This window comes from Epinephelus lanceolatus, chromosome 9 (assembly GCF_041903045.1).
Source record: "Epinephelus lanceolatus isolate andai-2023 chromosome 9, ASM4190304v1, whole genome shotgun sequence".
Taxonomy (NCBI): domain Eukaryota; kingdom Metazoa; phylum Chordata; class Actinopteri; order Perciformes; family Serranidae; genus Epinephelus; species Epinephelus lanceolatus.
Window position 1 is genome coordinate 36,965,735 of NC_135742.1, and position 19,132 is coordinate 36,984,866.

At 41.0% G+C, this 19,132-nt stretch overlaps 1 protein-coding gene across 2 annotated transcripts; it reads left to right on the top strand.

Annotated features, from left to right (window-relative positions):
- Positions 1–3,152: 3,152 nt before the first annotated feature.
- LOC117252669 (poly [ADP-ribose] polymerase tankyrase-1-like) lies at positions 3,153–18,578 on the top strand. 2 transcript variants are annotated; one of them, XM_033619729.2, is made up of 28 exons: positions 3,153–3,639; positions 4,293–4,517; positions 4,777–4,872; positions 5,304–5,340; positions 5,601–5,676; positions 7,184–7,204; positions 8,828–8,922; positions 9,012–9,078; positions 9,448–9,634; positions 9,785–9,906; positions 10,148–10,239; positions 10,641–10,719; positions 10,836–11,007; positions 11,277–11,356; positions 11,700–11,845; positions 12,199–12,364; positions 12,540–12,759; positions 13,038–13,147; positions 13,373–13,561; positions 13,786–14,032; positions 14,170–14,252; positions 14,475–14,595; positions 14,817–14,914; positions 15,268–15,342; positions 15,541–15,646; positions 15,835–16,021; positions 17,032–17,188; positions 17,316–18,578. In XM_033619729.2, the coding sequence occupies exons 1-28, from the start codon at positions 3,189–3,191 to the stop codon at positions 17,400–17,402; spliced, it is 3,792 nt and encodes a 1,263-aa protein (XP_033475620.1). In that variant the 5' UTR covers positions 3,153–3,188; the 3' UTR covers positions 17,403–18,578. The 2 variants fall into 2 exon arrangements, with proteins under 2 accessions (XP_033475620.1, XP_033475621.1); XM_033619730.2 differs by lacking the exon at positions 7,184–7,204.
- Positions 18,579–19,132: the final 554 nt, after the last annotated feature.

Here is a 19,132-nt window from a genome sequence, read left to right on the forward strand (position 1 = left end):
GTTGAATGGCAGTATATGTTATATATACTGGAAGAATTTGGTTTTGGACCCTCATTTAAAAAAATAGAAGTGATTTATTCACACCCTGTTGCATCTTACACCCCTTTGAGATACATTGGGGAACTAGATAGGGCTGCCCCCTTTTCCCTCTTTTATTTGCATTAATGGTGGAGCCACTAGCAATTAGTATTAGACAGAGCCCTGAAATAACTCCAATAGAGCGTCACAGGATTCCACATCTTTCCCTTTTTGCGGATGATATCCTCTTGTATCTGTCAAGCCCAGAGATACCAAAACCTCCACTGCTCTCACTTATTAATAGCTTCAGCGTGATTTCAGGATTTGTAATCAACTGGGAAAAAAGTGAGTTGATGCCCATTTCTGCAAATGTTAATGAGCAATGTCTGCAAACTATTACTTTCAAAAAAACCTACAGCAGCTTCACTTAAAAAAAAAACAGAGGACCTTCTATCGGTTCACTGGCAGAAAAACATTGCCCAGTTAAAGCAAAACAAAGAATTCTGGAAAACTCTCCATATTTCTTTGGCTGGGGAAAATAAATGCTATCGATTGGCTATCACTAGATCGCGTTCTTTGTAATAAGACCTGTTTTTTTGCCCTTCTTAACAGCCCTGCTAAAACAAAGTTACATTACAGTAATAGTTTTCATTTTCATTTTTAAATCTGGAAGCAAATCAAATTACACATAAAACACCAAAACACTGGTTTGTCACCAGCTGAAATGATTCAGTTTTCACAGAGTGGACTCTTAAAGGTATCAAAGACATAGGTGCTCTATACCTTGATGGGCACGATCGTTTCAACAGTTGCAGAGAGCATATAATATCCCAGTTCCAATTTTTTCAAGTACTTGCAAATCCGTGATTTTATGAGGAAAAATGTGTCTAATTTTTTTTCTCAACTTTAATCCTTGTAAGGGAGCGGTTTCCTACTTTTATCAGCTTATACAAAGACATACTGATGTCAATACAAATGCATTTAAGCAGACTTGGGAGAGTGAGTTGGGTGAAGAGATAGACAATGAGATTTGGGAGGAGTCTTGAAAGTGTGCATAAATGTTCAGTTAACTCTAGACACAATTAGATTAATTTTAAAACAGTGCCTTGGCTATACTACTAAGACAGGATGCATAAGATTTTCCCTGATGTTTTCCCCCTCAGTTGGTGTAAAGAGGCAGATGGGACATTAACACTCTTTAGACTTGTCAGAAATTAGTCAGTTGTTGGAAGAGTATATTTGAATGTTTTTCTAATGCCATTGAGAAGAACTGGGAACCTAACTAACTAGTTGCTGTCCCAGGAGCCACGAGTGTGTTGCCTTTGGCATACAAGTATGAAAAATCAGGCCATTTCAATTGGTGTGGTTGTGGCTAGGAAACATTCTACATTTAAGTGGAAGTCAGACAGTGCACGAACATATGATAAGCAGATATTATCTAAATGTATTGTATTTAGAAAGGTTAAAGTTCTCTAATAAGAATAAGATTAAAATATTTGTCAAAATGTTGAGCCCTGTACTTGAGTATCTCAGGGGTAGTGTAATGGTCTAACTGAATGGCAGTATACCCCTCTATCACTGTGTATATGTATTTTATTTTACTAGTCATGTTGAAGTCCTTGGACTTGTTTTTTTTGTTTTTCTACCTATGAAGAAAGAGTGACTGAGTTGTTAGTGATGTGCTGAGCATTTGTTTTGTATTGAAAATCCTAAAATAAAGGTTAAAAAGAAGAGAGGATATGTACACAATAAATAGTCATAGAAGTGTGATACCCAAACAGTCATTAATTGCTCATTTCACTACCTAAATCAGTCAAAGAAGCACAGAGCTCTGTCAACTGTTAGGCAGCCTTTAAAGGGATAGTTTGAATTTTTTTAATGGGGTTGTATAGGGTACTTATCCATAGTCAAGTGTATTACATACAGTAAAAGTAAGTAAATGTAAAGTCGGCATTCCCCCAGTTTTGAAAAGCCGGCTGGAGTCTGACATGTAAGCTAAGCAATGTACTGCTGTGGATGGTGGGCAACAACAAAACATATTTTCATCGCTTTTCCCTTCCATCACAGCTCGCCTCAATAGGGAAGCAGTAAACAGCTTTAGTTCCCCATCTATGCTCTCATCAAAGCCACCAGACTTCATTGACAAAACCAGTTAATTTTCACTCGCTGAACACAGGAGCTGCTGGTCTACCTATGCCTCAGTCTGTTTGTTAGTTATGTTAGTGTGTGACTTAAGTGAATCTGGATTAACCCTTTTTAATGCTTAAGTCACACAATAACACAAATACAATAACATATTGAGGCAGAGGTAGACCAGCAGCTCCCGTGCTCAACGAAGTTAAATTACTGTTTTTCTCAATGGAGTCTGGCTTTGAAGAGAACAAAGTAACAGCTTCATTTTCCTGTTGGAAATCACTGTCTGACATTAGGGTAAAGCAGGGAAAATACTCTTAATATAGCGTACACTTAAACTGATAATGTATTTTTAGGTGTCTGAAATGTACTTTACTGCTGCCCCCATCCACAGCAGTACTTTGCTTGGCTTCCATGTCAGGATCCAACCTGCTTTTCCAAACTGGGAGCCTGCGGACTGGCATTTATTGTATAAAATATGCTGTCGATGGGTAAGTACCCCAGACAGCCCCACTCCAAAAATTCTGGTCTTTCCCTTCAAGAACAGAAAAATGCAAATTAAGCTGCTGTATGTCACGAAATAAAAAACTATAATCTCTGTCCATGCACCATGATGTATTTCCCATCATCATTCTTACACAATTTGGTTTGTTATTATTATTTGGTTTATTTATTAAATAGCCAGCGTATCACCATGATTAAGCTATAAATTGCTTGTGTTTTTATTATTTCTGAGGCAATGGGGAAATATTTAGGCTAAAAATGCAAACGTGCATATCATACTGCCACCAACTGGCTGACCAGTATTATTTTTGTTTGAATTGTGACAGACATTTGCTCACAGTGCTGGCAGAAAACTTTGTCTGTTGTAGGTCTTCTGGATTTCTGAGATCCAAATGGTCGTGTAAATAAATTATAAAGGAAATCAAGTGTTCATCCGCAGCCAGCCTCCACTGAGAGTAAACAGCTGACAGGAAACGCAACCACTTTCACCGGAAAGGAGGAGCTGCTTTTATTGTCGCCTGAGAGCTGCTGTAATGGCGGTGTCTCGTCGCTCTTCGCAGCAGCAACAACAGCAGAATACATTACAGTCTCCGCCAAGAAACAGCTCTCTGTCGGGCGCTCCTCCGGCCTCTCCGCCGATGGCTCTGCTGACCTCGGCTGTCGGACCCCCGGAGAATGAGAGGGAATGCAGCGGAGGGATCGAGATGGCTCTGGCCTCCCCAGACCTGACCGCCCCGGTCCTAGCGAGCAGCGCAAGCTTCACCACGACAACCTCTGGCGGCGGCAGCAGCAGCGTATCAAGCCCAGGCTCCGGAGCTGCCAGTCCCACTGACGGTAGCAGCGGCATCGGCGGGGCGTTCAGGGAGTTGTTCGAGGCCTGTCGTAACGGAGACGTATCTAGAGTAAAGAGACTTGTCGACTCGGTGAATGTAAACGCGAAGGACATGGCTGGTCGAAAATCAACTCCCCTTCACTTCGCTGCGGGTAACGATAAGCTAAGCTAGCGCTACAGCAGCGTTATGTTGTTAAACATTAGCTATCATACTGAGACGGCTAGCTTGCTAATGTATTTTGGTCGACGTGTTCACTTTAAACGTTGTTTTTGGTGGTTTGCTCTCCTGATAAGGTCAAAAGAAAATCCATCTGGTATGAATTAACACCGTAGTGTTGCTAACTAGCTAATGTGACGCTGTGTTTAGTTTGATAAACAATCCGTAAACATCTGACGAATTTAGCTAAACCTTCACAACATAGAGCAAGACAACACAAAACGCCCTCTGATTTAGCTACTGTTACTTTTACGGAAATGTTATTTGAGGTTAAATTGCAACACATTGCGAGTTTACGTTACATATGTGCAGTTATCTTTACTGTAGCACAAGTTCTCAACAAAATGAATGTAGTGCCTGCTGTCATGTGAATCGTGGCTGGGAGGTATCTACACTGATGTTTCAGTGCGTCACCAAAGATAATATCCTATAACTTAATAGTAGAAATTAAGTCTTGTAGGATCTGAATCCTACAGTTATGAGTATTTTTGAACAGTTATAGATGGTATTGGCAGGCTAGTTAGTGCACCACTTCTAACCCAGTATTGCGGAAAAGCTCAATTGAAATGCATTTTAATCCTCTTTCAGGTTTTGGCAGAAAAGATGTGGTGGAGCACCTTTTGCAGACAGGGGCCAATGTTCACGCCAGGGATGATGGAGGACTAATCCCCCTGCACAATGCCTGCTCTTTCGGCCATGCAGAAGTTGTCAGCCTCCTCTTGTGTCAGGGTGCAGACCCCAATGCCAGAGATAACTGGAACTACACACCGTTACACGAGGCTGCCATCAAGGGGAAGATAGATGTTTGCATTGGTAAGGATGACTGTAGATTATGTTAAAGCACAGGCACACCTGTGATGTTTCTGAAGACCGGTCTAGTCTTATGTGTCATTAGATGTAATTTTGCCTTGAAAAGTTTGACGGGATTGTGTTGTGTTGAAGTTGTGTCAACCTCTTTGCTGTAACCAACTTAGCTGTATTAAAACATGATGAGTGTACTGGGTGAGGCAACATGGGAATGTTTCAGGGAGAAAATTAAAGTCTTGTCTTTATCTGTTCCTCGCCCACTCAGTGTTACTCCAACACGGAGCTGATCCAAACATCCGCAACACTGATGGAAAATCTGCTTTGGATCTTGCCGACCCTTCAGCCAAGGCTGTTCTCACTGGTCAGTCCCTCTCATCTGCTTATCTCTTACATTTGCATTGCCCTCGCTTTTACAGCAAGTGACATATGAATACAGGACTAAATAAAGCTGCTGAAATGTGACCATAAGTCAAAATGTGAAGTTAGATGGACTGCATTCCCACAAGAGAAGATACACGTGATACTGTCCCTTGTAAAGTTCAGAAGGGTACTTTGTCAACAGCCTTTAGTGTGTCTTCTCTTTACTTATACCCCAACTATTCCACCTGTACTAAGAGTACAAACTGGTAAACTTAATTCTGGTAGTTCTCTACACAAACCACAGAGTGTAACCATTTTCCAAATAAACGTGCAGTAATAGCTTACATACCACAAATAGTTACACCACAGGCTAAACTTTAAGGAAAGTGTTTTGCATGCCTACTGCTAATCTATATGATTATTTTAATTAAGGTGAATACAAGAAGGACGAACTTCTGGAAGCAGCAAGGTGAGTATCCATCTGACTGGTCAGTATTCTTGTTGTCCAAACAGCTATGTAGTTTCTGTTCATCAGAGTATACATCTGCAATGTACACGAGATCTACAACTTTTAATCTGACCAGCTCAAGAAGTAGTTTGTAGTCTTACCATCTGTTAAAGTCTGCAGAATTACTTTTAGATTATTGAATCTCCATTAAAAGCACAGTGAATACTGATGTTCATGGGAAATATTTAATGACACAAGTCTTTCCAACCATGTAATTACAGGAGTGGAAATGAAGAAAAGCTGATGGCATTGCTGACTCCATTAAATGTTAACTGCCATGCCAGTGATGGCCGCAAGGTAAATGAGCCACTAGTACCGCACCATACAACATGTTGTGCAAACATTTTATCATATTTTAAAAGTTCTTGGCAAAAAATAACAGTGAGGTTTCTGAGTTTAATGATGTATGAGGAAAGGTATTAACCATTTTATTATGGCGGGGTTATTGTGTGTGGTGCAGACGCAAAGAGGATTTATGTGATTAGGTGTTAATGGGGACCACCTTGCCTCGGACAATCCTCTGTGTAATTATGCATGTGTGATTCTCCTCAGACCATCCTTGGAGTCCATTGGCTCCTGTTATAATATCTTGACTTTCATTTCACCAACTTCATTAATCCTCTAGGTTCAGCTTTTAAGTTTTCAGTTCAGGTTTTGTGATTGTGTGTGTGTGTGTGTGTGTGTGTGTGTGTGTGTGTGTGTGTGTGTGTGTGGTCACCCATCAGGTGTTTTTTCACCATGAAAACCAGCAACAGTCCGATCCAGTTAGTCAGGCTAGTTGAGTCTACATTCATTTTCTGGAACTTAAGTACACAACCCATTCCTTTTCTTTACAGTTTAGTGTTTTTGTTAATCATTTTTCAACATGTTTGGTTCAGGTGTCTCGACAGCATCATTGTCTCTTCTTCCCCATAATCATTTTTCCATGCCAGATGCTGGAGCAAGGCTAGTTGTGATCTTGAAGTCTATGTAGGTTTATTTCTGTGTAATATCTAGTGTCTCCTCTGAACTCAGTCCATGTTATTGGAACTTGTTGATAATGTAAGCAGTGTTTAAATCATGAAACTGTATTTTAGGCCTTAATTTTATGGAGTTTTTATTTATCTTTTTCCTCTTTGTGAGGGAGGAATGCACTTGCCCGTATTTTCTCAAGTCAGCATTTAGCATTGCTAATTGCATTTTATTCCCCCGTCATGTCAGGCACTGATATACGTACTTCCACTGTCTTTGTCCATCATGTATATTTGTTTTTTTAAGAAATAATTGAAGTATTTCCTGTCATATCTGGCAGAATAGTTATCTTACTTATGTAAATAACTCACAGAAAGCATTATCAGCAACACCAATATGCCTTAAAAATCCATGTGACTAACAGTATATCAGCACTTGCCTATTGCATTTATTCCTAACGTCATTTTCTTCCACAGCAGTTAAAGTATTACTCCTTCCCTGCCTCTTTCATAGTAGCATTTAGAGTTTCATGATCCGAGCCAGTACGCCAGTGTAGATTTGGTCTGAGATTTAACCAGCAGGCACCATTCACCAATCCTTGCCTTTTCACAAAGACACAGAGAAAACCAAGGAGGAGAAGTCACACTTTCCCTTCAGCCACTTACTCCCTGGCCTAAGTGTCACATTTAATCTCAAACCATGTTTGACGCATCAAAAGGTGATTAATAACCAGGGCTTGTGTTTCATTGACTTGAGAAGGAAGAGAAGAATTGCTGTGAAAAAAGATACTGTCATTTTGTAATTTTTGTTTCGTTTTGTTTTCCGTGTGACTCTGGCAACATTTGTCGATCAGTCAACATCCCAAAAAATGCTGGTAAGTTGACCTTGATAACGGCCACTTGATTGATGCACTGTTGTGATTTCTTTTTAATCCATTGTTTTATTTGACCAATAAGCTGGCTGTCACTTGTTAATTGCACATCATGGACCTGGGTGTACGGGTCACTCATGTATCCTTACCCTGATGCTCCTCTGTGTGTGTGCGTGTTTGTGTGTGTGTAAGTGGCATGTGATTGAGGGAGTGAGCGAGTTGGGTTGGTGTCATGGTGACGACTCATCTTTTTTGGATTTGGAGAGGAGTTCACAATGTCCGCTGCCTGCTTTCTTCAGCGTCTGTCCTGTCCTTGCACACTCACCCACACTTCTCCAACTTTCAATCACTTGCTCTTCAGTCAGTATCTGATTTGGCTTTTATTTTACTCATATTAATTTATTTTCGATGATCACTCATGCATGCCTGAAGGCCTGCCCTGTGCATTTTGTTAAGCGAATCCTGAATATGTGTCTGTGAAATTTGTGTCTACATCACGTTCCCTGTTGGAACAGTTGGTATGCAGTAATGAATGGACTACATTGCTCGCCTGTCATTTAAGTGCTATGCTACCCTCCATGGTAATGACTTTGGATTGCTTTTGATTGCTCGTGTCATCCCACTCTGAACGATGCCTCAATGATTTAACTCTCGTCCATCTGATTTTAATCACTGTGGCTTGAGATCTAACTGTTGGCTTTTTAGGATTTATATTAGTATCACTGCATGGAAATTGAAATGAATGATACGTCCCCCCTTTTTGATTGTAAGCTTGACCTGAGCTAGACTTTTGAGTAGAGAATAAATGCCACTGAAGTTGAATTTGCAGCTTTGCTTAGACTAACAGTTGTTTTCCCTTGGCTGAAAAAGGCCATTTGATTTGATCCTCTAATAGCTTGCAGAGGTGCTTTTTCAAACACTCAGCCTGCTTATTGTAGCTTCCTTGCATCCTATTACGGTTGGGATTTGATAGCATTTTATCAAATCTGAATCCATTGTATTTGCCACAGGTTTAGCCTTTTAAGTAAAGGCACTTCGAAATAATTGAATATTTAGTAAACAAAACTCAACGATAAGCATTTAGAAAAGTAGCATTTTGCCACATTGTGTTTCTATTTGGCTAAATGACTACCTGAATGCCCCATATTCTAACAGAAAAGAGAGGACTTAACAAATCAAGGAACAAACTATCATCACCCAACCGTAATTCCTGCGCAACCAATATGAATTTAATAGTCTAACAGTTGCACTAGCCATTTTTTCTTGCCATCTAACCTTATAAAATTTAATTTTAACTCCCCAGACTAAAGAAGAATATTTTATTTTGCTGGCATTGTCAAATTGCAGTGGAGGTAGATGAGTATTAAGGTTGAAGTTGCTTGTTGTCACTCACTCAGGTCAGACACAGTATCGACGGCAAATTAATTTTTGTTGCTGGATTTGCCCACAAACTCCATTGACCTTGCATCATCATATCCACCATTCATCTGCAACTCACCGAGCATAGCCTGCCGTAGCACAATGCTTCTGGCCCTAATCAGCCGCTTGCTCCTGTGGCCATCGAAGGCAGCACACACTGAACCAGTCAGCGATCTGCATGTGCTAACAAGTCATCTTCTCTTACAGTCGACGCCCCTCCACCTGGCTGCCGGTTACAACCGGGTCCGCATCGTCCAGCTCCTTCTCCAGCATGGAGCTGATGTGCACGCCAAGGACAAAGGGTGAGACACTTTCAGAAGAAACACACCAACACTTTGTCTGTTTTCCATTTCTAATTCATGACACTAAACTGAGTGTCTTTTCCCTGCAGTGGCTTGGTTCCCCTTCACAACGCCTGCTCCTACGGCCACTTCGAGGTCACTGAGCTTCTGCTTAAAGTAAGACCCACAGAAGGTTTCGGGTTCAAAGTTGCCTGTGTTGAGACATCATTGAACATGTGACAGCATATATGTGCACACATAAACAGTCTAATTTTAAGAGTTAACGCTTGGATGATGAGATTTTGGCAGTGAAAGCAAGTCATCCCAGTGCTTAGCTGTGAGTGTATGTTATTGGAAATCCTGTCCTGTCAGTTTGCTGGCATGTGTTACTAGTAAAGACTAGTAAACAAAGAATAAGGAGCTAGGGATTACAACGATTCACTTAAATCACATTTTTAGATGTGTTTTTATTATGTGAAGTACTGAAATCTGGGAAGCAAACCCTCTGCACACATTCTGTGCTCTGACGTGCTGTTCTCTCTACAGCACGGAGCCTGTGTGAACGCCATGGACTTGTGGCAATTCACTCCTCTCCACGAGGCAGCGTCCAAGAACCGAGTGGAGGTCTGTTCTTTACTGCTGAGCCACGGAGCCGACCCCACCCTGCTGAACTGTCACAGCAAGAGCGCTGTGGACATGGCCCCCACTCCAGAGCTTAAAGAAAGACTCACCTGTAAGTTATTTGTCATTCACACAGCAGACATGTATAAACACAATGATGATAGTCTTTTACTCGCACAATATATATTATAGGTTTGGTGCTTAAGCTGTTGGTAGTCAAGAAATTTTATTTTACATTTACTACCCCTTCTTCCATGCATAGATGAGTTCAAAGGTCACTCGCTGCTGCAGGCAGCCCGGGAGGCAGACATGGCCAAAGTGAAGAAGACGCTTGCTCTGGAGATCATCAGCTTCAAACATCCTCAGACCAACGAGACAGCTCTGGTCAGAATCAAGTCTTACTACTCATAGTTGAGGCTGAGGGTCTGATGGAGCTCATTCTGATCTTGAATCTAAATAAACTTCACCTGATGAATTAAAAGTTATCTTACCAGCAATGATCTGTATGATTAATGATGTACAACGAGTTAGTTGTATTTGATTTGCTGTTGGTTTAGATCAAAACATTTGTCCTAGGCTGGCAGGTCAATATTCCAGTGCACTAATCTTATATTGTGTATTTTAGCACTGTGCTGTGGCTTCTCCCCATCCCAAGAGGAAGCAGGTGACTGAGTTGTTGCTGCGTAAAGGTGCCAACATCAACGAGAAGAACAAAGAGTAAGTCCACAATGTTCAATTTCTATATGTTATGTTTATTTAAAACTGAAAAACTAGGGATGCCCACTAGCTCACCTGGTAAAGTGGTCGCCCCACGTACAAAGGCTTAGTCTGTTCTGCAGCTGCATGTCATCCTCTTTCCCCATTTCACACTAGACTTGCCTGTCTAACAAACAAACAACCAAATAAATCAACTAAAATTAATTAGAGACTTTACAGTCAGGCTTGTGTAACTTGTGTTTGTAGGTGAGAAGATGATGTCTCCCACATAGAAAAAACAAAAAAAACTAATTAAAAAAAAAAAGAAAGGTTAACTGCACGTTGAACACACATTTAAGTGCTCAGAAGAAAAGAAATAGTGGCAGAAACGGTTTTAACTTCCTGTCCATTGTGTCTTTCAGCTTCATGACACCGTTGCACGTTGCTGCTGAGAGAGCTCACAACGATATCCTAGAAGTGCTGCAGAAACATGGAGCCAAGGTCTGTCTGTTTTGTTTTTACATTTCTCTTCTGTTCCATCAATATAAAATGATATTAAAGTCATCTGGGAGGATTAAAAGTATGTGCTGCTGAAACTTCACCTTCTCTAACTCCAGGTTAATGCTGTGGACACATTAGGTCAGACGGCTCTTCACAGAGCTGCGCTGGCTGGTCACATTCAGACCTGCAAGCTGCTGCTGAGTTACGGAGCCGACCCCTCCATCGTGTCCCTGCAGGGTTTCACTGCTGCCCAGATGGGTAACGAGGCCGTGCAACAGATTCTTAATGGTAATTGCACTCACCATGCTTGTAAATGTTTAACTTTTTTTAAATTTCGAGAATGAAAATGCACTTAAACAATATTTCATATCCTCGCCCAAGCTAAGGCAGATTTTGTAGTCTGAAGTAAACATATCTCTTGAGTGAATTTCAGTGCTCGGATTAATTGATTTGTTGCAAGGCTCTTTAATAAATCTGTCATCAGATCTACCAGTTTTAAATAGTTGTGATGTGATTTCGTATAATTTATTTTTATTTTTTTATTTTTTTTATTCCAGAAAATGTTCCCACACGTAATTCTGACGTAGACTACAGATTTCTGGAGGCAGCCAAAGCAGGGGATCTGGATACAGTGCAAGTAAGTTCACTGTTTGTCCTGTAGTGTTTGTACTAGGTTTTAGAAGTGGTACCTCGTTTGTCTTGTTTGTTTGTTTGTTTGTTTAATTGGAGACTATTTTCAGTTGGAAATTTGGTAGCAGCAAACATTGCTACACAGAGATGCATTGTTATAATAAAATCATTGTATACTGGGGCTGTTTTTTGTTATCTTGAAGAATTTGCAACACAGACATTTCACACACTCATAAAAGCAGCAATGCTTTACAAATAACAGTGAAGGCACCATTTTAATTGTCTTGTAAACCTGTTATTATGCCACTCAGTTGAGTTGCTAATTATCATACTGTCTCTTTGTTTGGCAGCAACTTTGCACTCCCCAGAATGTAAACTGCAGAGACCTGGAGGGCCGCCACTCTACTCCTCTCCATTTTGCAGCTGGTTACAACCGAGTGGCTGTCGTTGAATACCTGTTACACCATGGAGCTGATGTCCATGCCAAAGACAAGGGGTGAGTTTTTAAACTGTCATCTTACCCATCTGTGGGTTATATAAAAATGGAATAAATGAATCAAGTATGTTTAGAGTTTTGGAACCTTTTTTTGTTTTCTGTGAAGTAAAGAACCATTTATATAGCACATTTTTAAAAACAGAGTTTATAAAGTGCTTTGACAAACAAAGTAAAGCAGAAGCAAGATTCCCCAAAGGCAATATAAAAGTAGAAAGCCAAACAGTGTATGAGAGTGACATAATCCAACATTTTAATTTCTTCATGTTTAAGAGTTTTTGCAGTAGACAGAAGTACAAAGATGGCATACATGCCTCTAATGTGAAGTTTTTCACTTGTGTTTCTCACTCCACCAGCGGTCTGGTTCCACTCCACAATGCATGCTCCTACGGTCACTATGAAGTGGCTGAGCTGCTGGTCAGACACGGAGCTTCAGTCAATGTAGCCGACCTGTGGAAATTCACCCCGCTTCACGAGGCTGCAGCCAAAGGCAAATATGAGATCTGCAAACTGCTGCTCAAAGTGAGGATCTGTCACGTGCATTACTTACATGGATTTGTGTCCTGTGTTAGTTATTATGTTGGTTGATGATCATGAGGGGGAATATATCATTTCACCATGAAGCCACACAGTCTTATATACTAAACATCTATGTAAAATAATGTACAAAAAAAAAAACTTGAACTCTTTTGTTCAGCATGGAGCGGACCCATCCAAGAAGAACCGTGATGGCAACATGCCACTGGACATGGTGAAAGATGGAGACACAGACATCCAGGACCTGCTTAGGGGTGATGCAGCCCTACTGGACGCTGCCAAGAAGGGCTGCCTGGCCCGAGTCCAAAAACTCTGCTCCCCTGAGAACATCAACTGCAGAGACACACAGGGACGCAACTCCACACCACTCCACCTCGCAGGTATCAATACTAGCTGCTTTGACAGGGTTCTGGTACTAACACAATCCTGATGTGAAAAGTTTTTGATCTTTTATCTAGTTTCCTCTTGGAAAGTGTGGAAAGTTAAAAGCTTTCAACATCATCACTGATGCTGTATGTGCTTTAGTTTTATCTAGCTATGTTTTTTTATTGCTGAGCTTTGGGTGTTCTAAAAAGAGGAGTTTAAATGCTGTACTTATGCAGAGTGTTAAAGAATAAAAGTACATTTACATGCTGTGATTCCTCATGCTTCTCCTCAGCTGGGTACAACAACCTTGAGGTGGCAGAATATCTGCTGGAGCATGGAGCTGATGTCAATGCCCAGGACAAAGGAGGCCTTATCCCTCTTCATAATGCTGCTTCTTATGGGGTCAGTCTCTACAACATATACACAAACCCATTACTTAATCAAATACAGTTCCTGTGGGATTTGATTTATACATTGAAACTTCCTAAAGCTACTAGAAACTAACTAACCAACAAGATTTATAAGGAAAACAGTTAATTGTCTGTTTTATTCAACTTCAGTTTCATCTTTTTTGTGGTTCAAAGTACAACACTGACTTAAACTCTTAAACTCCTCTCTTGCTCACAGCATGTGGACATTGCAGCTCTACTGATCAAGTACAATACGTGTGTGAATGCTACAGACAAATGGGCTTTCACACCCCTCCATGAGGCAGCCCAAAAGGGTCGTACACAGCTTTGTGCGCTGCTGCTGGCTCATGGAGCCGACCCCACAATGAAGAACCAGGAGGGCCAGACTGCCCTGGACCTGGCCACGGTAAAAGCTACTGTGAAATTATTTTTTAGGCCAATATAAGGGGTGGGCAGATGATGTATATTACAGCACATCATAACATCTTTTCACTTAGTAGTTCTCTTGTTTTTGAGGTCATTGAGGGCCCCAAACTGTTCACTTTAGTGGAATAATAGAAAAGAGAATGTAGAATAAATTAACTTAAATCGGGCTCCTTTCAAGCTAGTTTTTCTTGGCTATCCTTGCAGGCTGATGATATCAGGGCCCTGCTGATGGACGCCATGCCACCAGACGCCCTGCCTAGCTGCTTTAAGCCCCAGGCCACAGTGGTCAGCGCCTCAGTCATTTCCCCTGCCTCCACACCATCCTGTCTGTCGGCCGCCAGCAGCATAGACAATTTAGCCGGACCGCTCACTGAGCTGGCTGCTGCCGCTGCCTCTGGGTCCTCGGGAGTGGCAGATGGAGCCACAGGCACTGACCGCAAGGAAGGGGAGAGTAAGTTTATTTTATTATATTGAATACTGATCTAAAGGTGTAAACTTTGTTTTTGTTTTGTTTTTATAAGGAAAATGTGAGTGTGTGACATTGGTGAATTATTTTTCATGTAACTCTCAACACCCTGTTTTCCATAGTGACCATGCTGGACATGAATATAAGTCAATTTATGAAGAGCCTGGGCCTGGAGCACCTGAGGGACATCTTTGAGAGGGAGCAGGTCAGCTATCTTAGAAACACTCAATACACTCATGCGGTAGTTGTGTTTGATATCTGTCAATCAGTCGATCCTAATCCGATCATAGAATAGCTCTGTACTACTCTGTAGTCTGGTTGTTTAAGTAGTTGGTAGTTGGAGCAAACAGACCAACAGCACAATACTGAGTTGATTTTAGTGATTGGTATAAACCTCTCGACTTGCCATATTATTTCCTTCTTCCAGATCACTCTGGATGTGCTGGCTGACATGGGTCACGAGGAGCTGAAGGAGATTGGAATTAATGCCTATGGCCACCGACACAAGCTTATCAAGGGTGTTGAGAGGCTGCTGGGCGGCCAGCAGGGTAAGGAGGCATCTAATGTTTCTCTCTTAAGAATCACAGAGGAATGGTAACATGCTGTGTTGTCTGCAACAGTCAGTTATTTAACTCTAAAATGAAACATTTTTAAACCCAAAAGCAAAGTCAGGAAAAAGGTGGCACTCCACAGGGAAAACCTATGTTCTTGTGATGCCTTACAAGTGAAAACTGGAGAGTCAATGATTAACTGTATTGTGGTTTTTCAGGTGGTAACCCCTACCTGACATTCCATTGTGCCAGCCAGGGCACCATCCTGATAGACCTGGCACCAGATGACAAGGAATACCAGTCAGTGGAGGAAGAGGTGAGTCCAGTCTGTTGTCTTTAGTTAGGGTATGTTTTAACTTCTGTGATCAGTATTTTTCTGGCAGTCGTCAGAATTTTGGATTTTAAACAGGTTCTGAATAACTATGCAAATGCTTTTTTGCTATGACTGTCTATAGCAGTTTTCAATAGAACTCCTACATAAAGGCACTTTAAATAATTGCATTGTAGCAAAATGTGTAGATCCAATGCGGGTGCTTAGTGCAGCTGCTCCACATGGCTGGTAAAAACCCTCAATTAATAAACTGAGAAGCAACAGCAAAAATATGCTCATGGAAAGCAATAGTTTATTAACAGTTTATAATGATATATGTTTCGTTGTGTGTCTCTCAGTTGCAAAGCACCATCAGAGAGCACAGAGATGGAGGCAACGCTGGTGGTGTGTTCAGCAGATATAACATCATCAAGGTCTGAACCAGGAATCTCTCTGCACTGTCTGTTTTGATAACCCACACAACACTGAACAGCTTTTATAGGAACTGTTTCTTTGGTATTAATGAAAATTGATAACAGTGATCTGACCTGATGGATGTGAGTAAGCATTTGTCTCTTATGGTAAAGCAGACTTGACATCTTGTGTGATATGTGTCATGTTTTGCCCCACAGATTCAGAAGGTGGTAAATAAGAAGCTGAGAGAACGTTACACCCACAGACAGAAGGAAATCGCAGATGAGAATCACAACCATCACAATGAGCGGATGTTGTTTCACGGTAACCACACCACCATCTGTTTGCTTTATTTCAGCACTGGACGTTGTTTGTCTATTTTGAGTTGTTATTTAAAGATTCTACAGGCTTTAGTTTCTTACTCTGACAGGCATGTACTTGTAATCATGTAAAACACTGCATGGCAGTTACTATATATAATATTCTGCCACTGTCGTCACGTCTTCCTTCAGGTTCCCCATTCATCAACGCCATCATTCACAAAGGCTTCGATGAGCGCCACGCTTACATAGGAGGGATGTTTGGAGCAGGTATCTACTTTGCAGAGAACTCGTCAAAGAGCAATCAGTATGTCTACGGCATCGGTGGAGGCACAGGCTGCCCGACGCACAAAGACCGATCCTGCTACCTGTGCCACAGGTAACTGTGACTTGACATCAAACATGACTATCAAAGTTTAACTGCAGTTTCAAACCCAAACACTAAAAGATGCTCAGGTTGTAAAACTACTTTGTACAAGGGATGCAAGGATTGCGAAAATCTGGGCTGATAACCTATGTTCAAAATAACAATTTGGCCTGTAGCTGATACTGATGGGGTTTTGTTTTGTTTTTATTTATTTCTCCTCCTGTGCCAGGGAAACAAAGAAATCTTCATTATTAAAAAAAAACAAGTGAACTGTTTTAAAGTAAAACCTCCATTGTACTTCTTTGAATCTTTGAATGAGCATACACTCAATCATATACAATTATGAAACAACCTTTAAAATAACCTTCTTTCATGGAAAACTTTTTTGAACGACTGCCTCAAAAGCCTTTTTACTAAATGTAATATATGGTAATCCCCTCTCTAATATCTGTTTTATATTGCTGTGAAGATGACAACAAATTTCTCCTTCAAACAACTGTATCTGCTCAAGTTTCTCGCCCAAAAAAACAAAAAAAAACTTTTTACATGATTTCATTTAAACACCACATGAGAGCATTACAATTTACCTACCCATGACTCATTTTACTGAAGAGAGCTTGAACGCATCATATCGTAACTAACCTCCGCCAGCAGTTAGTTCGGGGCGCTGGCTGCTTTGAGCTAACGTCAACTAGCTCTCTTCCTGCTGATTTTAACACCGATTTGTTGTTCACAATGTAACATCATCAGAGAAACATTAGGGCGCGTTGTCTGATGCATTGATAGAGAGTTTAGGGCAGCCTTGAGCCCTGCTTTTTAGTCTGAGCAAAATCGATGTAATACAACAGAAAAACATTGGCCTCTGCCACTTTATTTGTCAATAGCCGTTACTACTGTTCAGCTGATAAACTGGTACATCTTTACTTTGTACCTATTTTTTCTTAATCAAAGTAAAGGTGTCATATACAGTATTGTGGGACACTTGTGTCTGACCTGGTTCCTCTTCTTCCCTGCCCTCTTAGGCAGATGCTGTTTTGCCGAGTGACCCTAGGGAAGTCCTTCCTACAGTTCAGTGCCATGAAGATGGCCCACGCCCCCCCAGGACACCACTCAGTGATTGGGCGACCCAGTGTTAACGGCCTGGCCTACGCTGAGTACGTCATCTACAGAGGAGAGCAGGTAAACACAAAAACCAATGTGTGGAAAGTTTATTTCCCTAAATCCTGTTTAGGCTGAACACAAGAAAAAATACGTGAAAAACTTCCTGTTTAATGTTGGCTGATGTCTTGCTATATTTTTCCTTCAGGCGTACCCGGAGTACCTCATCACCTACCAGATCCTTAAACCAGAGAGCACAGCCCAGGCTGCTGCAGGAGCTGAACAGAAGTCGTAGTTACTTTCACAACACACACACTCACATACACGGACTCGATGCTCGTTATTTTCTCCTTTGTGTTGCAAATGCCTAAACACTTTTTATTTACCAAACACATTTCCAGTTTCCTGTCCAGTAGAACTTCATGGTGACCAGTGCTTCATGAGCAGATATGCTGTATAATCCTCCACTTCCCATGGTGATGACACACTTTTTTTGCATCGGCTGCATGTTAATACAGAAGCATGTAAGGCCCAATAGCGTGCGTGGGTTAGTTCTTTCCCCCTCCCCTCCTCACCAATCAGGAGGATGCTTGTAGAGACTTAGAAGTATCAGCATTAACAGTTTGCCACTCTTTGTTGTCTCATGCCTTGTGACTGTGCAGAATCACCGACCCCTCACCTCTACACACACAAATACACACACTGTCTCACTGTCAAAGCCTGAAACCTGTGGACTACTACTGCCCCACCGCATCTGGGCTCATCCTGTATAGAATGGCCTCTGGTAACTGTGATTTTAATGCTAACTTAGAACACTACCAAACAGGTAACAGTGTATTGTTGCTATGCTGTAATGCTGACTTTCTGAACTTTCACCACAACATCACTACAAACACTGAACTGTAATGTTTTTAGTGGTTTTATTCAGGGCTGGACGTGCTCGATAGAGAAAGGGCTCTCTGTCAAATCACAAAAGTTGAGACTATTTTATTGTCGTTACAATATCAATCTGTATGAGAAGACGTGCTCAGTAACAAAGCTGAAATGCAGTGTAAGGCATCATAATTACACAATCGTATCTAAAAGCGTGGATGATGTACATTAAAAGCATTATATATGACTGTGCTTCAAGACAGTAGAGTCAGTAAACATTGAAATGTGCTTGTGATGCCTTACAAGTTAACACCCAATAGCCAGTGAACTCAACAAAGCACCCTTTCTGTCACCATGGTCTTACTCACAGACATCCCACGCATAAGGATTTGCACTTTTACATAGAAGCCTATTTAAGTTATTTTGAATTTAAATTGCAAATTTTCGGGAAAAAATATTTGTACAGGTTGTGTAAATGGTTGTGTATAACTGTTGCTGTTTAACAGTATGAGTTCAACTGTAAATGACATGGATTTTCCTTTCATGCCTTCTTGATTCTCCCAACTTTTTTTTTTAATAAATGTCCCATTAACAGCTCCTCATGTTTGTTCATTATACAGTTGTCAAAATTCTGTGTGTATGACTATTTCTGTAAGAAGGTTTTTAGTTTCCCTTTTAACTGTACCCAAGAAGTTATCACAGATGAAATTATTAAAGCTTCGTTGATGCAGTAGTAGCACATTTGATGAATTTTGATGTAACCTGACGTCATATGGAACCAGACAAGTATTATTTGACCTTGGTAGTTATTTGAGCAAAAGTGTACTGGAAGAAACTAACAAATCACTAATTTTCCTATACAAGTAAACTTCATGGCTATATATTGTATTAAGCCACAGCCAGGTGGTGCTGGTCTAACTGGTGCTGTAAGGGAAGTGCCAACATTTTGCAACACTGACTGGCTGTTGGATGCCAGAGATGGAAGTCAGAGAGAAGTTGCCTTTCTGATATTGAGGCTTGGACCCAACAGCATCTTAGATTACCAGCTATGACGTTTATGCCAATTCCATCCATAGGATGTAGTATAGGCATTAGTGCTACTTTAAACAGCTACATTTAAACAGTTTTGTGAGTTACTCTTACCTTACTGAT